This window comes from Vipera ursinii (genome assembly GCF_947247035.1).
Source record: "Vipera ursinii genome assembly, chromosome: Z".
In the NCBI taxonomy this organism is placed as follows: Eukaryota; Metazoa; Chordata; class Lepidosauria; order Squamata; family Viperidae; genus Vipera; species Vipera ursinii.
The window spans coordinates 109,610,301-109,625,756 of record NC_139517.1 but is presented as its reverse complement, the minus strand read 5'-3'; the positions used below and the strand labels follow the sequence as shown (position 1 = coordinate 109,625,756).

The following is a 15,456-nucleotide window of genomic DNA, read 5'->3' as shown; positions in this document are numbered from 1 at the left end:
TTAACAAATGCCTCACTTAGCAACAGAAATTTTAGGCTCAGTTCTGGTTGTAACTTGAGGACTACCTGTATATGAGTGATGCTTTCCAATTATAGAGATCTGTATCCAAGATATAAATTATAATTTCCTGTAAATTTAATAGTGCTATGACTTGATTTGCCTTTATACTTGACTGATTGCTTCTCTTTATTTAGGAAGAAGATTTTCAAGAAATGATTAAATCTTCCCAGATTATGGAAAGTCAATACAGCCATCTTTTTGACAAAGTTGTAGTGAATGATGATCTTACCACAGCATACAATGAATTGAAAACAGTTTTTGAGAAACTGGAGAGAGAAGCATTTTGGGTCCCAGTCAGTTGGGTGCATTCTTAATGCTACAGTTGCAAGAAAAAGTATGTGAACCCTTTGGGATTACGTGGAGTTTTGCATGAATTGGCCATAAAATGCGCTCTAAACGTCATGTAAGTCACAACAATAGAAAAACACAGTCTGCTTAACATACTACACAAACATTAGCTGTTGTCATGTTTTAATTGAACATAAGATGGAAACATTCACAGTGCAGGGTGGAAAAAGTATGTGAACCTTTGGACTTAATAACTGGTTGACCCTCCTTTGTCAGCAATAACCTGAACCAAACGTTTCCTATAGTTGCAGATCAGACCTGCACAACGATCTGGAGTAATTTTGGACCACTCCTCTTCACAAAACTGTTTCAGTGTAGCAATATTCTTGGGATGTCTGGTGTGAATCGCTCTCTTAAGGTCATGCCACAGCATTTCAATCGGGTTGAGGTCAGGACTCTGACTGGGCCACTCCAGAAGGCGTATTCTGTTCTGTTGAAGCCATTGTTTTGTTGAATTACTTGTATGCTTTGGGTCATTGTCCTGTTGCATCACCCATCCTCTGCGGAGCTTCAGTTAGCGGACAGATGGTCGTACGTTTTCCTGCAAAATGTCCTGATAAACTCTGGAATTCATTTTCCCATCATGACAACAATCCGTCCAGGCCCTGAGGTAGCAAAGGAGTCCCAAACCATGATGCTCCCTCCGCCATGTTTTACAGTGGGGATGAGGTTTTGATGTTGGTGTGCTGTGCCTTTTTTTCTCCACACATAGTGTTGTATGTTTTTCCCAAACAACTCAATTTTGGTTTCATCTGTCCACAGTATATTTTGCCAGTAGTGCTGTGGAACATCCAGGTGCTCTTTTGCAAACTTCAAACGTGCTGCAATTTTTTTTTTGGACAGCAATGGCTTCCTCCGTGGTGTCCTCCCATGTACTCCATTCTTGTTTAATGTTTTCCTTATTGTAGATGTGTCAACAAAAATGTTAGCATGTGCCAGAGATTTCTGTAGGTCTTTAGCTGACACTCTAGGATTCTTCTTTACCTCATTAAGCATTATGCACTGTGCTCTTGCAGTCATTTTGACAGGACGACCATGCCTAGGGAGAGTAGCAACAGTGCTAAACTTTCTCCATTTGTAGACAGTCTGTCTTACCGTGGACACATGAACATCAAGGCTTTTGGAGATACTTTTGTAACCCTTTACAGCTTCATGCAAGTCAACAATTCTTGATTATAGGTCTTCTGAGAGCTCTTTTCTGCGAAACATGGTTCACATCAGACAGTGCTTCTTGAGACCAGTAAACCCAAAACAGGTGTGTGTTTTTAAAGGGCAGGACAGCTGTCAGCAACACATCCACACTGATTGGAGTCAAGGTTGGCTCACTCCTGGCTCCAGTTAGCTCTTGGAGAAGTCATTAGGCTAGGGGTTCACATACTTTTTCCACCCTGCACTGTGAATGTTTCCATCTTGTGTTCAATTAAAACATGACAACAGCTAATGTTTGTGTAGTATTATTTTAAGCAGACTGTGTTTTTCTATTGTTGTGACTTATATGACGTTTAGAGTGCATTTTATGGCCAATTCATGCAAAACTCCACGTAATCCCAAAGGGTTCACATACTTTTTCTTGCAACTGTACACAAATGTCTTCATGGTAGTCAGCTTGGGTCTAAGTGGACGTATGGTTGCAGGGGTCTTTTTCTAGTTATGTTGGATGAACATTGCAGAAGACAGTTGACCTTGTTTTCTGTGGGTTGATAATACAGTTTTCTAGGCAGCAGAACAAAGTGAGGCCTTATTTTTATTTAATTGTTTTCTTCTTGTTGTTTTTTTAAGTGTCCTCAACTACTATAGTACTATCTTTCATAAATAATTTGCATTCCCCATGACATTTCCTTTAAACTAAGAAGATCTTAACATGCAAGATCATTGCTAATACTATATCTGATTTTGGTTAGCACTTGAGAATATATTATAACTGGAGCATTTATTTTTTAAGAATATAAGTGTCTGTTTAGTACGGATCTTTAATGCAAATTGCTTCTCTATATTCATATTGACATGGAGTAAATTTAAGTTACTTTGGTGGAAAAATTAACTTGAAATTTCTTTTCAATAAGAAATATGTAATATTTTACATCTTGAGTATTTGTATATTGTCTTGTTGGATTTAAGACAATGGGATTTTCATTTAAATCAAGCTTGAAATTGTTTGAATAATTCTTACATAAGAATAAAATGTTGTGGAGGATCGTAGCCTTTGTAATTGAGTCAGTTGTATACATGTATTTATACTTTATTAATTTAAATATATATCTTTCTAAAACTGCCTTTGAGAAGAACCAACAAACTGTTTCAGTGGGAAAAACCTGTGAATCTTTCCCATTTTACACATGTCACAGGTAGTTAATACTTAAAGCTGTGTTCTCTCAAATGAAGAAAGAAACTTTAAAATTTTCTCTAGACACCAAATGAGTTACTGGATAAGGAGCAATATATGTTATGTGTTAGTGAATCTGTCTTACCAAGGGCATGTAATGATTATGCATCATAGCCCTAGCATGCAAAGAAGAAGCTCAGTTATTTTATGCTAACATACTGTATAAAGTGTTAGCATCTTATATTAAGGTGTATACATACACACACACACACACACACACACACACACACACACACACACATACATATATACATATGTGGTGTGTGTGTGACAAAAGATCTGAGTAGATTTTTAAAATATTTCTTTATGCAATTTATTAAACAAATCCCATTGGTCTTTGTGGTTTGAATACTGACTTGACAGTTCAACATTCCATGTAAATGTTTTAGTTTAGGTAGAGAAAACTCACCAGGCCTTTGCCAAAGTAGTATAAATAGGCGGTTGCATTTATGTTTTCAAATTATATTACACACAGGAAGTGCCAACAATTACATTTTAGTCTTGGAAATATACAATAGTTTGACACATCTGTAACTTGGCACTGAACATATGCAATGTGCTCTTCAATGTCTCAGGCTTTCTTGTATTTGGTGAATTAAATATGGTTGTTTTTCAGTACCATTTCATTTGCATGAAAATACTCATCAGGATTAAAGGTAGTCCTTGACTTGAGACCAAAATTTGGACCAGAACTTTGGTCCCTTAGGAATGCAGTTATTAAGAAGGGCGTCAGATGACCGGATACGATAATATGGTCATTTTACCACAATTGTTAAGCAAATCATGTATTTATTAAGTGAATCATGCATTTATTCTGCAAATCCCCAATTGATACCGTGTATTGGAAGCCTCCTGCAAAGGTTACAAAACAGAATCATAAGACTGTAACTGCTGCAAATGCAAGCCAGATGCCAGTCAGTCACACTCTCTCACACCAACTCACCTCACAGGGTTGTTGTAAAAAGAAGAGGAAGGAGTAGTACATATATTTGCTGCCTTTCATTGTTTAAAAATAATAAAGATGGGATATCAATAAAATAAATAAATTGTAACTTCAAGCTGTAATTAAACATTTGTAAGTCTAGGACTACTTATCTTTTTTCTACTAAATGTTCCATTTTAATTTACTTGATCACATCATTGTGGTTCTTGCAACTATTATGTCCTAAGTGTCTTTGATTAGCAGTGGATACCACAATACCCAGAGTGCTGAAGTGCCTGGTATCTGCCAATGTCTACATTTTGTATATCCAATAATCCAAAGGGGTTCTTTAGAAATAGATTTTTCTCTTTGGATATAGCATGAAAGACTATTCTTAAAATGTTTTTTGTTGAGAGTAAGCATTTGGCCTGTTACTATAAAATATTGTCTTAGCCCAGGGAATCGCTAGACACATAATCCTAGACACAAACTATATTAACATTGTGTTCATACTAGTGATAGTGGAAATTATTACTCTGTACAGGATTCCTTTTGTTCTCTGTTTTGTGGGAAAAATTAACATCTTGGTAGCTTGGATGGAGTGGCCCAAGTTGGTTGGTGGCTTTGATGTTTATTTTAATGAGAATGTAATTGCCTTGGTCAAAGAGCACAGGTGTCTGTGGAGCTTCTCATAAGTGAGAGTTGGGCTTTTTTTAGCACACTGGAACCCTCTATGCATGCACATCTGCACTGTATGGCGCTTTGGATCATATACTTCGCATCCAGAGGTTTGAATAAATGACAGAGACAATAAAGTCAGTTTTGCTAACTATGAAATTGACCGTTTTATAAACCTCAGCAAATTGTATTGCATGGTTCTTGATAATTGTGTTTTTATACAATACCTGTATTGTATTTTTGCTGTTTTGTCATTGTAAAACAGTGTTAAACTTTTTATACTGCTGGATTCAGAGCAATACTTGAAGATGTCATCAATTTCATTTAAACTGATAATGTGCTTGAAATACAACTCTTTCACCAGAGAACAATAAATTATTGATACAAGTTTACTCAAGAAAATTTTGGTTCTTAAAGCACCACATCTTATTTTCCTGGATTTCAAGTCATTCCACTTAATAAAATTGTATAAAAGTAAAATCAGATTTCTATTAGCTACTCCCCTAATAAAATAATTGCAATACATTAAAGAATAAATACCTAATTTTCAGCCACAGTTCTCTAGGACGGAAAAGAAATGTATTAATTGACACAATAGTCAATGCAGCAGTCATTGTAAACTTCATTCTGTGATTTTTCAGTTAAAAGTTGAGACTAATTTTCTAAATAATGTATTGCTTTCCTCTAATTCATATTTGAAGATGGGCCCAAAATTAAGAGTCCAGTAAAGAACAAACTGCTGAATTCCCACTGTGAATAAGTGCATTTTCCTGCAGTTTTCTAGGAATACTAATTAGTTTTGGTTGTGTTCTGTTAAAAAGGGGTCACCTGCAAAGGCTTTTTGCCTAATTGGTGTATAGCATTTTTATGTGCTGTGCTATAATAAAACATGCCTTTACATTTACATATAATGCCTTTCTGCTTGCTTTCTTTGAATAGGTACAGTATTACCCCCAATTTGAGATTACCTTTGTTGTTACCCAGCTTGGAGATTACTCCAGTTCCCATTCAAGGTGTGTGTCCCTCATGGCAGGTTATGACTTAACGGCAGACTGATTTAACGATGCCCTTTGTTAATTAATCTTTGCAAGTGATCAGATGAAAATAATGTATTCTGCTGCTAGATGTGTGGCCAAATTCTGTTCCATTTGTATGGTTGCTTAAGAGATTCTTGGTGTTTTATTAATATCTAAATTTTGTATAGACAAGTATTTTTAGAAATCACTTAATCTTGTGCACTCCTTAATTTTTGTACATTTATTATAAGTCTCCTACACACACACACACACACACACACACACACACACACGCAGAGGTAATGTTTTCTTGTCCAATTCTAGGACATGATTCTAATCTCCGTTTCTTAGTCTAAGAAGCCAATGTTGTCTGAAGACAATTTCTGTGGTCATGTGGCCAGCATGGTTATATGCCAAAGAACATGGAATGCTGTTATCTTCCAACCAAAGTGGTACCTATTAATCTACTTGCATTTATTTGCATGCTTAGTATTTTTGGTTCTTGACTTAAAATCGAGCTGATTTAGCTTGGCAAACTTACATTTTATTCAGAAATAAAACTTTTAACAAAGCTTGGGAAACATAATGATATTTCCAAAGACACTGCATTTTCTTACGTTATTAAAATTGATGAAATTTGACAGAATCCAGGCAAAATATTTCTACTCCAAACTCAAAATGAAATTTGGGCAGCCGTTAATGCAAATGTTTTATCTTTTTTTAAAGGGCCTTGTTTTATATATTGCATTAGCCAAATGCAATGAAATACAAACCTTTCAGGAATTGTATTAGAAATAGGCAAAACATCAGCGTGCTTAATTCTGCTTAGAGCTCATCTAAAGGAATCATACAATTTTATTTTTTGTACCCGCTGAAGTCGAACAGTAAAAATGGACTGCCTAGTTAAAGGTACAGTCATGGGAAAGGGGCGTAGGAATGGAGGACTTGGTTTAAGACTTAGAAATGCATTTAATTATATTTTTCCAGTGATAATCTCATACCTGGGACAGAACTAGTTTGTGGCTAAGTTATTTCAGACTGGAAAGTGGAATACCTTGATTCTAGTCTTGCTTAGCCAGTTGAGAACCAGCTGGGCCATTCTCTCTCTTTGCAGACTGTTGTTGTAGGGCAGACATGTCAAACACAAGGCCCGGGGGCCAGATCCGGCCCGCGAAGTGGTTTCATGTGGCCCGCGAAGCCATCCTGGAAACAGTGAGGGAACGGCCCCCACTGCCTTGGCCCTGGCCCAGAGACCCTCCTTCTGCCAGAGACCCCCAGATCTGTCCCACTCCTGCCCAGGCTCCCATAGGCACCCTTGATGCGAACGATGTAGAGCTGGCCATGCCCATTCAGTAGGCCATATGCACTCTAGCCACACCCACCCTTTAGGCCACGCCCACCCAGGCCATACCCACCCAGCCCCCTGAGGGCAACCGCAATGCTGATGCGGCCCTCAATGAAATTGAGTTTGACACCCCTGTTGTAGGGTAATAAAAAATCATCTGGTCCCTAGCAGTTATTAAAAGTAGGTAAATAAAATCTCAGACAAACAACAAAAGGCAACATATTACACCATGTCATCATTTATTTTGCAAAAAGAAAGCCAATTTTTCCCCTTATATCACTCTTGTATCATGTTATTTTAAATCCGCTTTCAGATCAGTTCCAGTTCTATCCTGCAAACTGTGTCTCTTCTCCAACATTCTTAAAAGCCATCTATAACGGCAGACATTTTAAAACTGACTTCTGATCCATTCCTTACAAATATCCTCAAATATGTCCAACGTTAAAGTATACAGCTCTATTCTGTCTTAGTCAAATTTAAGTGTTCTTGTCCTTTTATAATCTTCAGTCCTTTAGGTTCCCTCTAGTGTCCAGTGTTCAAATTCCTCTGCTATCATGCTTTCTTCCAAGTATTCAAAACAACAGAATTTTTCCACGGAAAGTATTCCCATGATGAATTTCAAAATCAAAATCTTATTTTAAATCTTTGTGCCTCTATTCCATTTATAACTTTGCAGAATCAATGGTGTGATCGCCATTTTGCTTCCCTTCCCCTTTCCCTTTTTACCTTTTTGGGTGTCAAGGGAACTGTCTGATCACCCATTGTTGCTTATTTAAAAAATGTAGTTCAATTTTTTTGTTTTTAAAGGATTAGAGGAAGCTCATCAAGTTCATCATATGAAACTTGTTAATCAAGAAGTTCACTATAGTTGAAAAGTAAATAATAAGCTATTTCCAAAAGTAATTAAGAAATGATGCTTAGCAGAATGTTGTGTCCTCAAGGCTATGTTACACTGAGTTTGGTGGATATCCCTTGATTCCCAGCCATTCAGTTCACAAATTGCCGACAGAAATATCAGCTCCTTCAGTTTACTCACAAGGAGCAGCTGTCCTGAATGCCAGTGGGGCTCTCACAATCTCCTTTTATCCAGAGAGATTTGGTTGGCCAGAAAATGTCAATTGGCCATCAATCTCACCTCAATGCCATCTCCACTCCCTTAGAGATCTAATTTACCATGAGTCCTCACCATATGTCCAAAGTACAACCATTTCTTAATTCAATGAACTAACATTGCTCTTTCTGGATTGCTTATACTCTCTTAGATCTTTGCAGTTCTTTTCTTTTCTTTTCACAGTCATGATTTGTTCCCAGCCATTTCATTTCATGCTAAGGCTTGCTATTCAGAAACTATTCCAAGCTGACTGATGGCTGCCACTTTCTGCCTCTCTTCCCCACTTTCATCACGATGGTCTTCAATCTGCAAGAACTAATAGACTGTAAGCTCCTTCCTTAGCAAACAAGATGCAGCCTGCTTTGTGCCAAAGCACCCTCAGATCCTGAAGTAGCATTTCAGTTTTAAAAGGAGAGGAGGAACATTACCTGTTGCCTCATGTGACTTCATGCAATTTCTTGTTTAAAGAAAACTCAGTAAACACATATGCTAATGTCCAAGGGAATTAAAACAGCAATGTATCCTACTCTGGTTGGAATCTCTGAACAGTAACCATATTTAATTTATTGTCTCGAATATTGTTTCTAAATTAACAGCCAGTCTTTATTTTTTCACCCATATATGCATGCATACATTCACACACTTTACAAATCTAATAAAATACATTGCCAGTTGACAGTATGTCCAAAACAGCCTAGCAGACACATGCTATCTAAATATACTGAGCAAAGTTGACAGAATTTTGGCCCAAGGAATGCTCCAAGCTTTACTCCTGCAACTGTTTAAAAATAAGTGTCTTTGTCAGACATGGCCCTGATGTCACCTGAAAGAACATTTTGAGCTTGCAAAACTGACACTGAAATCCTCCACAGTTGGAAAAAATTGTGGCTAGATCAACATTGCTATAAATCTCAAAAGCTGTTTTGTGGCATGCAAGCAAGATGTAGTCAGAAAGGGGAAGTACACTTTATTCAGAGTAAGAACACAAATATCCTGGTTTATTTGGAAAAGAAAAGGGAAAAGTATTAAAATAGATGCTTCAACTGTACTTGGTAGGTTTGTTTTCCCTTCTTCCATCGCATAGAAGTTTATACTACATTATTTCTCAAGAGGTAAGTCTGGAGCTCTTACGTAATTCTGGCCACTTTACAAAAATTTCCCGTTTTTAGCTTGGCCAGTGGCCATGCCCACTTTCGGCACGTAATATTTTTCACTGCTGACTTGCAAGACCCAGAAAGTTGTTCATCTCTTACCCAACAAAATATGTCCTTTACCCTTCTGATCTTTACTTGCTCTTTCCATACCAAAACTAGATCAACCAAGTATTTTTTTGTATTCTTGGCAAACAATAAACAAAATAGTTCCTTGATGATCATGTCTTGAGATGTAATCCTGTACAACCAGCCTGTTGATCCATTGATCATTAATTCAGAAACCCAGTTTGGTGTTGTGGCCAAGGTGCTACAGTAGAAACGAGGAGCCTGAACTTGGAAGCTCGCTAGTGACTGAATTTATTTCTCCCGTTCAGCCCAATCCACTTCACAAGATGCTGATTGTGTGAACAATAGGAGAAAGAACTGTACATCACTGAGTTGTTCAAAATACAGGATATAAATATAATAAATTGGTGCTGACACTTTCAAAGTCTGGAAAAGCCATGTCTCTGGTTGGAGAACCAGAAACCACAGTTGCAGTGGAAGATGATTCTGGTAGAATCCCATGCTAGGCCCAGGATTAAATTTAAATTTTCCATCTCCTTGTTTGGGGCATCTTTGGTAAGAACCAAAGCATGGAAAATTCCATCTGGAGAGTGAAAATAATGGGCACTAGGTTCCAGGGATATTCTCCAAATGCTTAAAACTCTTTGCTTGCTTTTCCCCCGAAACTGAGGAAACTCCCAGTTATAGTCTGCCAAATAGGACTTAATTGCTCTTTGTGCTCTGATACCGACCAATGTCTTATTCTATTCTAATTATTTGTGTGTGCTTTGCCTCCTACAAGTGTTTTTTTCCTTGCTACTGTTGCATGATGGTGGTGATGGCAGTAAATATTTTAACCACTAATTAATGAATAACATCTAAAATTTTGCAAAAATGAAGCTTTTAGTGTGATGGGTACATTGTTGGAAGACCTGAAAGACCAGTTTTGTGAGACATATCATGGAAAAAAAATCTTTATATGTAGTTGCTAAAAAGTTGATACCAAATTAGTGGCACATAATCAACAATCAAGAATTTTTTAATTTGTTCTATTATTGCTTTTAAAATAATGACAGAGAAGTGAAAAGGCCCTCCCACAAAGATGAAAAAAGCAGTGTCAAAGAAAAAAATGTGTAGCGTTTTTATTAAAGTGAAAAGTATGACAAAAGAAAAAAGATATATTATTTTAGCTATAAATAATTACAATTCTATATTGCTTATTTAAGACAATTATTCAAATGCTTGTATATTTTTAATACTTTCATATAACCCATATTTATAACCTACTGTATTTTGTATAAATGTCTCACATATTTTATTATATTTATTCATACAAAGTCTACATCCCTAAATCAGGGGTGTCAAACTGCCAGCCCATGGGCCGGATGCGTCATGCCAAAGCCGCACCCACCCCATCTCCAGCAATGGGAAAAAAGTTGCGATATGTCGCGACACATTTATTTATTTATTTATTCTATTTAGATTTATATACCGCCCTTTCCCGAAGGACTCAGGGCGGTTTACAGGATATTTAAAAGAAAATCAATACAAAAGTTAAAAACAAATTAAAAAAGATTAAATGAAACCCTGAGAAAAATAAAAACCCAGTTAAAATTAAAAATTAAAAAATTCTCAGCCTGGGCCAGAGAGCTCGAAGAGCCAGGTCTTCAGGTCCCGGCGGAATGAACGGAGGTCGGGGGCAGTCCTAAGCTCCGCGGGCAGCTGGTTCCAAAGTGCAGGCGCACCCACTGAGAAGGCCCTACCCCTGGGTGTTACCCGCCGGCAATCTTTAACCGGCGGCACCCTGAGAAGACCCTCCCTCATAAGACACATCATATGACACAGCAAGTTTGACATCCCTGCTCTAGATTATCTGATTATAGGTGGCATGTGCAATCTGGTTCTCAATCCATTGAGTGAAGAAAGCCATACATCTATTTTTTAAGTGCTGCTGTATCCATCTTTTACCAATAGTAAGGGCAAACAACATCCATTTACAGTGTTTAGTTTCAAATGCCAAGTACTAGGTATGTGGTTCATCTGAAACTTCTAGCTTTTGTCACACAATTATAAATATAGAATCCAATACTTTTTCTGAAAGTTGGTAAATGTAAAAAAATCTAAAAAACCTCCACGTGTTTAAAATAAGCATTAGTCTTATTACATCACCAATAAAATGCTTGTTTTGATGGTCCTTTTGTTCTACATAAACATAAGAGTCCAATAAATTCTAAATATTTTTGGTTGTATAAGTAATGGTTTTAGGTCCATTGACACTCTTGTTAGAGTAGTTAAAATACTCTCCCATTGTCTAGGTAATATAATAAAAATAATTCTTTATTGCATTCACTTATTAATACCTCCATATTAAATGGATTTATTGATAAATATATATAGAAAATAGCAGTAGTTTTTTTTTAGTTCTAATAATTTAACAAATTGCTTTAGTACCTCAGGTACTAGAAAATGCTGCTGATGCAAATTATGTTACTAACTAATGTTGTAACTGTAAGTAATGTCATTGGGATACACCTCAAGAATAATGTTTCTCTCCTAATACATAGTATGTTAAAAAATCATCTTCATCTATTAATTGTCCACATTAATATCCTCTCTTCCCTCCAATTTTTCCATATCATAATCTATTTCCCAATTTTTTAAGCTGGGTTTTCCTGTGAAGTCAATTAGTCTGGGGAATCTTTATTAGATATTGCATTGTTTTCTAAATAATGTAATTGTTTCCAAAGATACTAGAATTATACTATATTTAAATCTTAATACTGTCCATTCAACCAAAGGTGCTTTTAGGTATATTCCAAGGTTGCTCAAATCAGAAAATTAAGACCAACTGTTTGGATTCAGACCAGTAATCAAGGTTTTCAATCATTTTGCTTATTAACTTTGGCACAAAATGCTGTTACTTTTGGCCCCCAAATTACTGCATTGTAAAAGAAATCTAACATTTCTGGATTAAAATAGTAGCCTGACATTAGAGGAACAAGTAGTTTTAAACAAAACATATTCCTTTTACTTTCTTCACTGTGTGAGGAAAGAGAGGCACGTGTTTGTTTTCAGCAGTCTTCAGCTTAATTCCCTAAGACACTTATGAAAATCCCTTAAAACCAATGTTGATGTGAACCTGCACTATATTATAACCTCACACATTTTGAATGCAAGTAAAAACAGAATGAATTTCTTGTACAAATGTATGCAAAGTAAAATAAAATATACAACATGTTGAGAGAGTTGTGTAAAGTAAGGATGTTAAATCAGGTTGTGCATGCTTCAGAAATGATTTAGAGAAAGGACTCTGAATCTTGCATGACTACAGCACATCTCTGCTATTAATTAAAGCACTTATATCTTTTTTCAAACTTCTGCACGAGCCTGAAAGAAGAGGCAAGTTTTATTTAGAGTTGCATTAATTTTTCCGAGTTCATTCCTCAAAGCAGTAGCATTTCCCCCACCCCCCACCCCCGAGACCTATGCTGAAGCCTAGGATAGATTTGGCTGCTTTAACTAAAAATGGAAAGATTTTATGTGTTTATCAAAGCATTTTGAAGCAGTCCTAATATTGATTAGAGATAGTCCTATTGTTATAACTGTAATGAGGCTACCTATTGTGATCATAACAGTTGCAAAACAGATTTTACTGATTTTACAACATTTTTGCAGCAGATGTTGACCAAATCACCCTGGTGGTTAGGTGACTGCAGTCATTAAGTGAACACCACAGTCATTAAATGAACCTGATGTCATTAAGTGAACCAATGGCTTGCTATGGCCACGATTTTGCCAAAAGAATGGAAGTAAGTACTGGTTTTCAACAAAACTCTTGTAAAACATTATGTGAGCACAGGATGCTGCAAACTTTATCCATACGATAGATTTTTCTTCAGTTCAATTAATGTATCATCTTCAAGTTGAGCTTGACTTCTGATAACTTAATGAGCACGCTTATGTAGCTTTCTTGGCAGTATTAAAAAAAGGAGTTGTCATTGTCTTTTTTTTTTCTTACCCAATCTGTTGTAAAGCTATGACACTGAAAAGTTTAGCTTTTGAAGATTAGTCAAAATCAGCTGATGTTTCCAATGAATGAACCTATCTCAGGTAGGTTATACTATTGGGTGTGATCACAGAATGGTGAGGTTCCAGAACGTCTGTGGACATTCAGCCGCTCCATCACAAATGCTATAAATTAGTAACTTTTAAAAAAACTAACTTGATGTAAGAAACACATGAAAATGAAGTGTAACCTCTAAAATACAGTAGTCTTCAAGTTATGACTACAATGGGAACAGGAAATTCCATTGATAAATGATGCAGTCATAAAGTGCAATGTCACACGACTGCATTGTTTAACAACAGAAATCCCTCCAAGCCATATTGCCGTTGTTAAGCAAAAATTACAAGTTGCTAAGCAAGCCCCTTTTGCAACTTCCTGCCAGCTTCCCAAAACCAAATTTAGTAGGGAAGCTGGCAATAACAGGTAAGTTGCTGCTACCAGATAAGTAGTAAGAAGTGCTCCTTTGCTGTTTTAGTGGCTTGGGAGGTGTAGGTAAGCACAACAGAATTTCAGATGGCTGCTACCAGGTGAAGGCAGGCACAAGAGTGGCAGAGAGGGTGCAGTATGGTTGGGTTTGAGGTGGCTTCTGTTAAGCAGGCAAGGGTGCAGAGAAGGCCAGGGAAGATGCACATGTGGCTGGAAAGGCACAGGGCAAGGGTGGCAGGGGTTTGGTGGGAGAGGATGTGTGAATGGTTGGCAAGGCTGAGGGATTTGGGGAGGATGCTTATGTGGGGGAAACCTACCTGGGCAATTTATATCATTCCCCACTAACTTCCCTATTGATTTTTCTGTGTGAAGTTAGCAGTGAAGCTAGAATGATCACATGTTAGGGTGAGCCAGTTACCAAGCCTCAGATTATGATCATGTGACCATGGGGTTGCTGGGACAACTTGCTTGAATTCTGAGGGTCATTCATAACTACCTTTCATTCAGCACCATTGTATCTTTGAAGAGTTGTTAAACAAGTGGCTGTTAACCAAGGACTTTATCATTATGGAGTGTGGGGGAAAACCCTGCATTATCAAGAAAAAAGCCTCAGGAAAATAGAAAAATCTGGCTCTATGGGTATAACAACCTTCTTAATTTTGTATCATTGCCAATCAAATGTGATCCTCATTATCCCCACATATGTTACAGGTGACCTCAGAGTAATAAGAGTTTGCCCATCTCTACTTTATAACTACTAGGTGTATTCACATTATTTGATTTTCCTCCTCCTGTTCAGTGAGTTTTATGGAATTCCTTGAAATTTCCTTGGGACTGATCTCCATATCTAGCAATTAGTGTTGGAACTCAGTGAATTCTTCCCACATTCATAGTTTTATGATTTTATGTATGACAACTGGGATAAAAATCGAATAAACCATGGTTAGTTTGACCATTTAAGCATTTCAGGAAAGCCCAGTCTCAGTCATTTCTGTGCCCTAACATACCTTATATTTTTAATACAATTGGAAACAAATCTTTATTTACTCCACACCGAATAAAGCATTTATATATTTTCCATTATTTTCTATAAAATACATTCTCCTTTCCATACCGATGAAAGCTTAATTTGATGTTCTTCATATAAAAAGGATACTTTTACTATCTGGCAAAAACACAGTAAACCAGTTTTACTATTAAACCTCCAGTACCATCATTTTAAGCAATTCAGAGTCAATAATTTTCTGGACCTGGTTATATGACTTCTGGGAACACCAGAAATAAACACTGAATAAATTCAGATCCACATCTTCACTACATTGCTGAGCACCCGGTGAAAGTCTAAGAGCAAATTGCTAGGGCTCTGTAAACTCTTAATTAAAAAAGAAGAAGAAGAAATCATTAGATCTGGTTCTTTCAACAACAAAACAAGAAGCTGCCAAACCTGGAAGGTGTTGGCTCCTTCAGTATGGTAGCATGGCTCCAGTTAAAAAACTTGATTTATATGAGTTTTACCAGTAAAGGAAATGGGGAGGGGGGGAGGAATAAATATACCCATATGGACAATTGGAATAACCATGGTAGAAACTTTGGGGAAAAAAAAATAACAGAATGTTGGCTGAATAAGGAGTATCAGAATGTACACTATGCAGGGAGACACGTATTGTAACATTAACTTCTGCTTTGGTTAAACAATAAAAGAAACCGTGTTGATAAAAGGGTAACTTTTGTTCTATAATTTGGCTAACTACTTGAAATAGATGTAAAATAATTTTAATTTCCTTCTCTAACAGTGTACATCTGTCATCCAAGCTGAGTGTGTTAGTATGGGGGCAGGGAGAATATGTATCCCTTTACTTTAAAATAATATTTCTTTCTGTTTTGCTTGACTGCTGACATAAT

The 15,456-nt window shown here is 36.7% G+C and overlaps 1 protein-coding gene across 3 annotated transcripts in view; it reads left to right on the top strand.

Moving 5' to 3' along the window:
• Positions 1 to 5,290, top strand: part of MPP7 (MAGUK p55 scaffold protein 7) — a 96,654-nt gene extending 91,364 nt beyond the window's left edge. For all 3 annotated transcript variants that reach the window (XM_083379425.1, XM_083379426.1, XM_083379424.1), the window contains one exon: positions 195 to 5,290. In XM_083379425.1, coding sequence (XP_083235551.1) covers positions 195 to 374 — 180 coding nt within the window. In that variant the 3' untranslated portion in view covers positions 375 to 5,290. The remainder of the gene's footprint in view (positions 1 to 194) is intronic.
• The last annotated feature ends 10,166 nt before the right edge of the window (positions 5,291 to 15,456 follow it).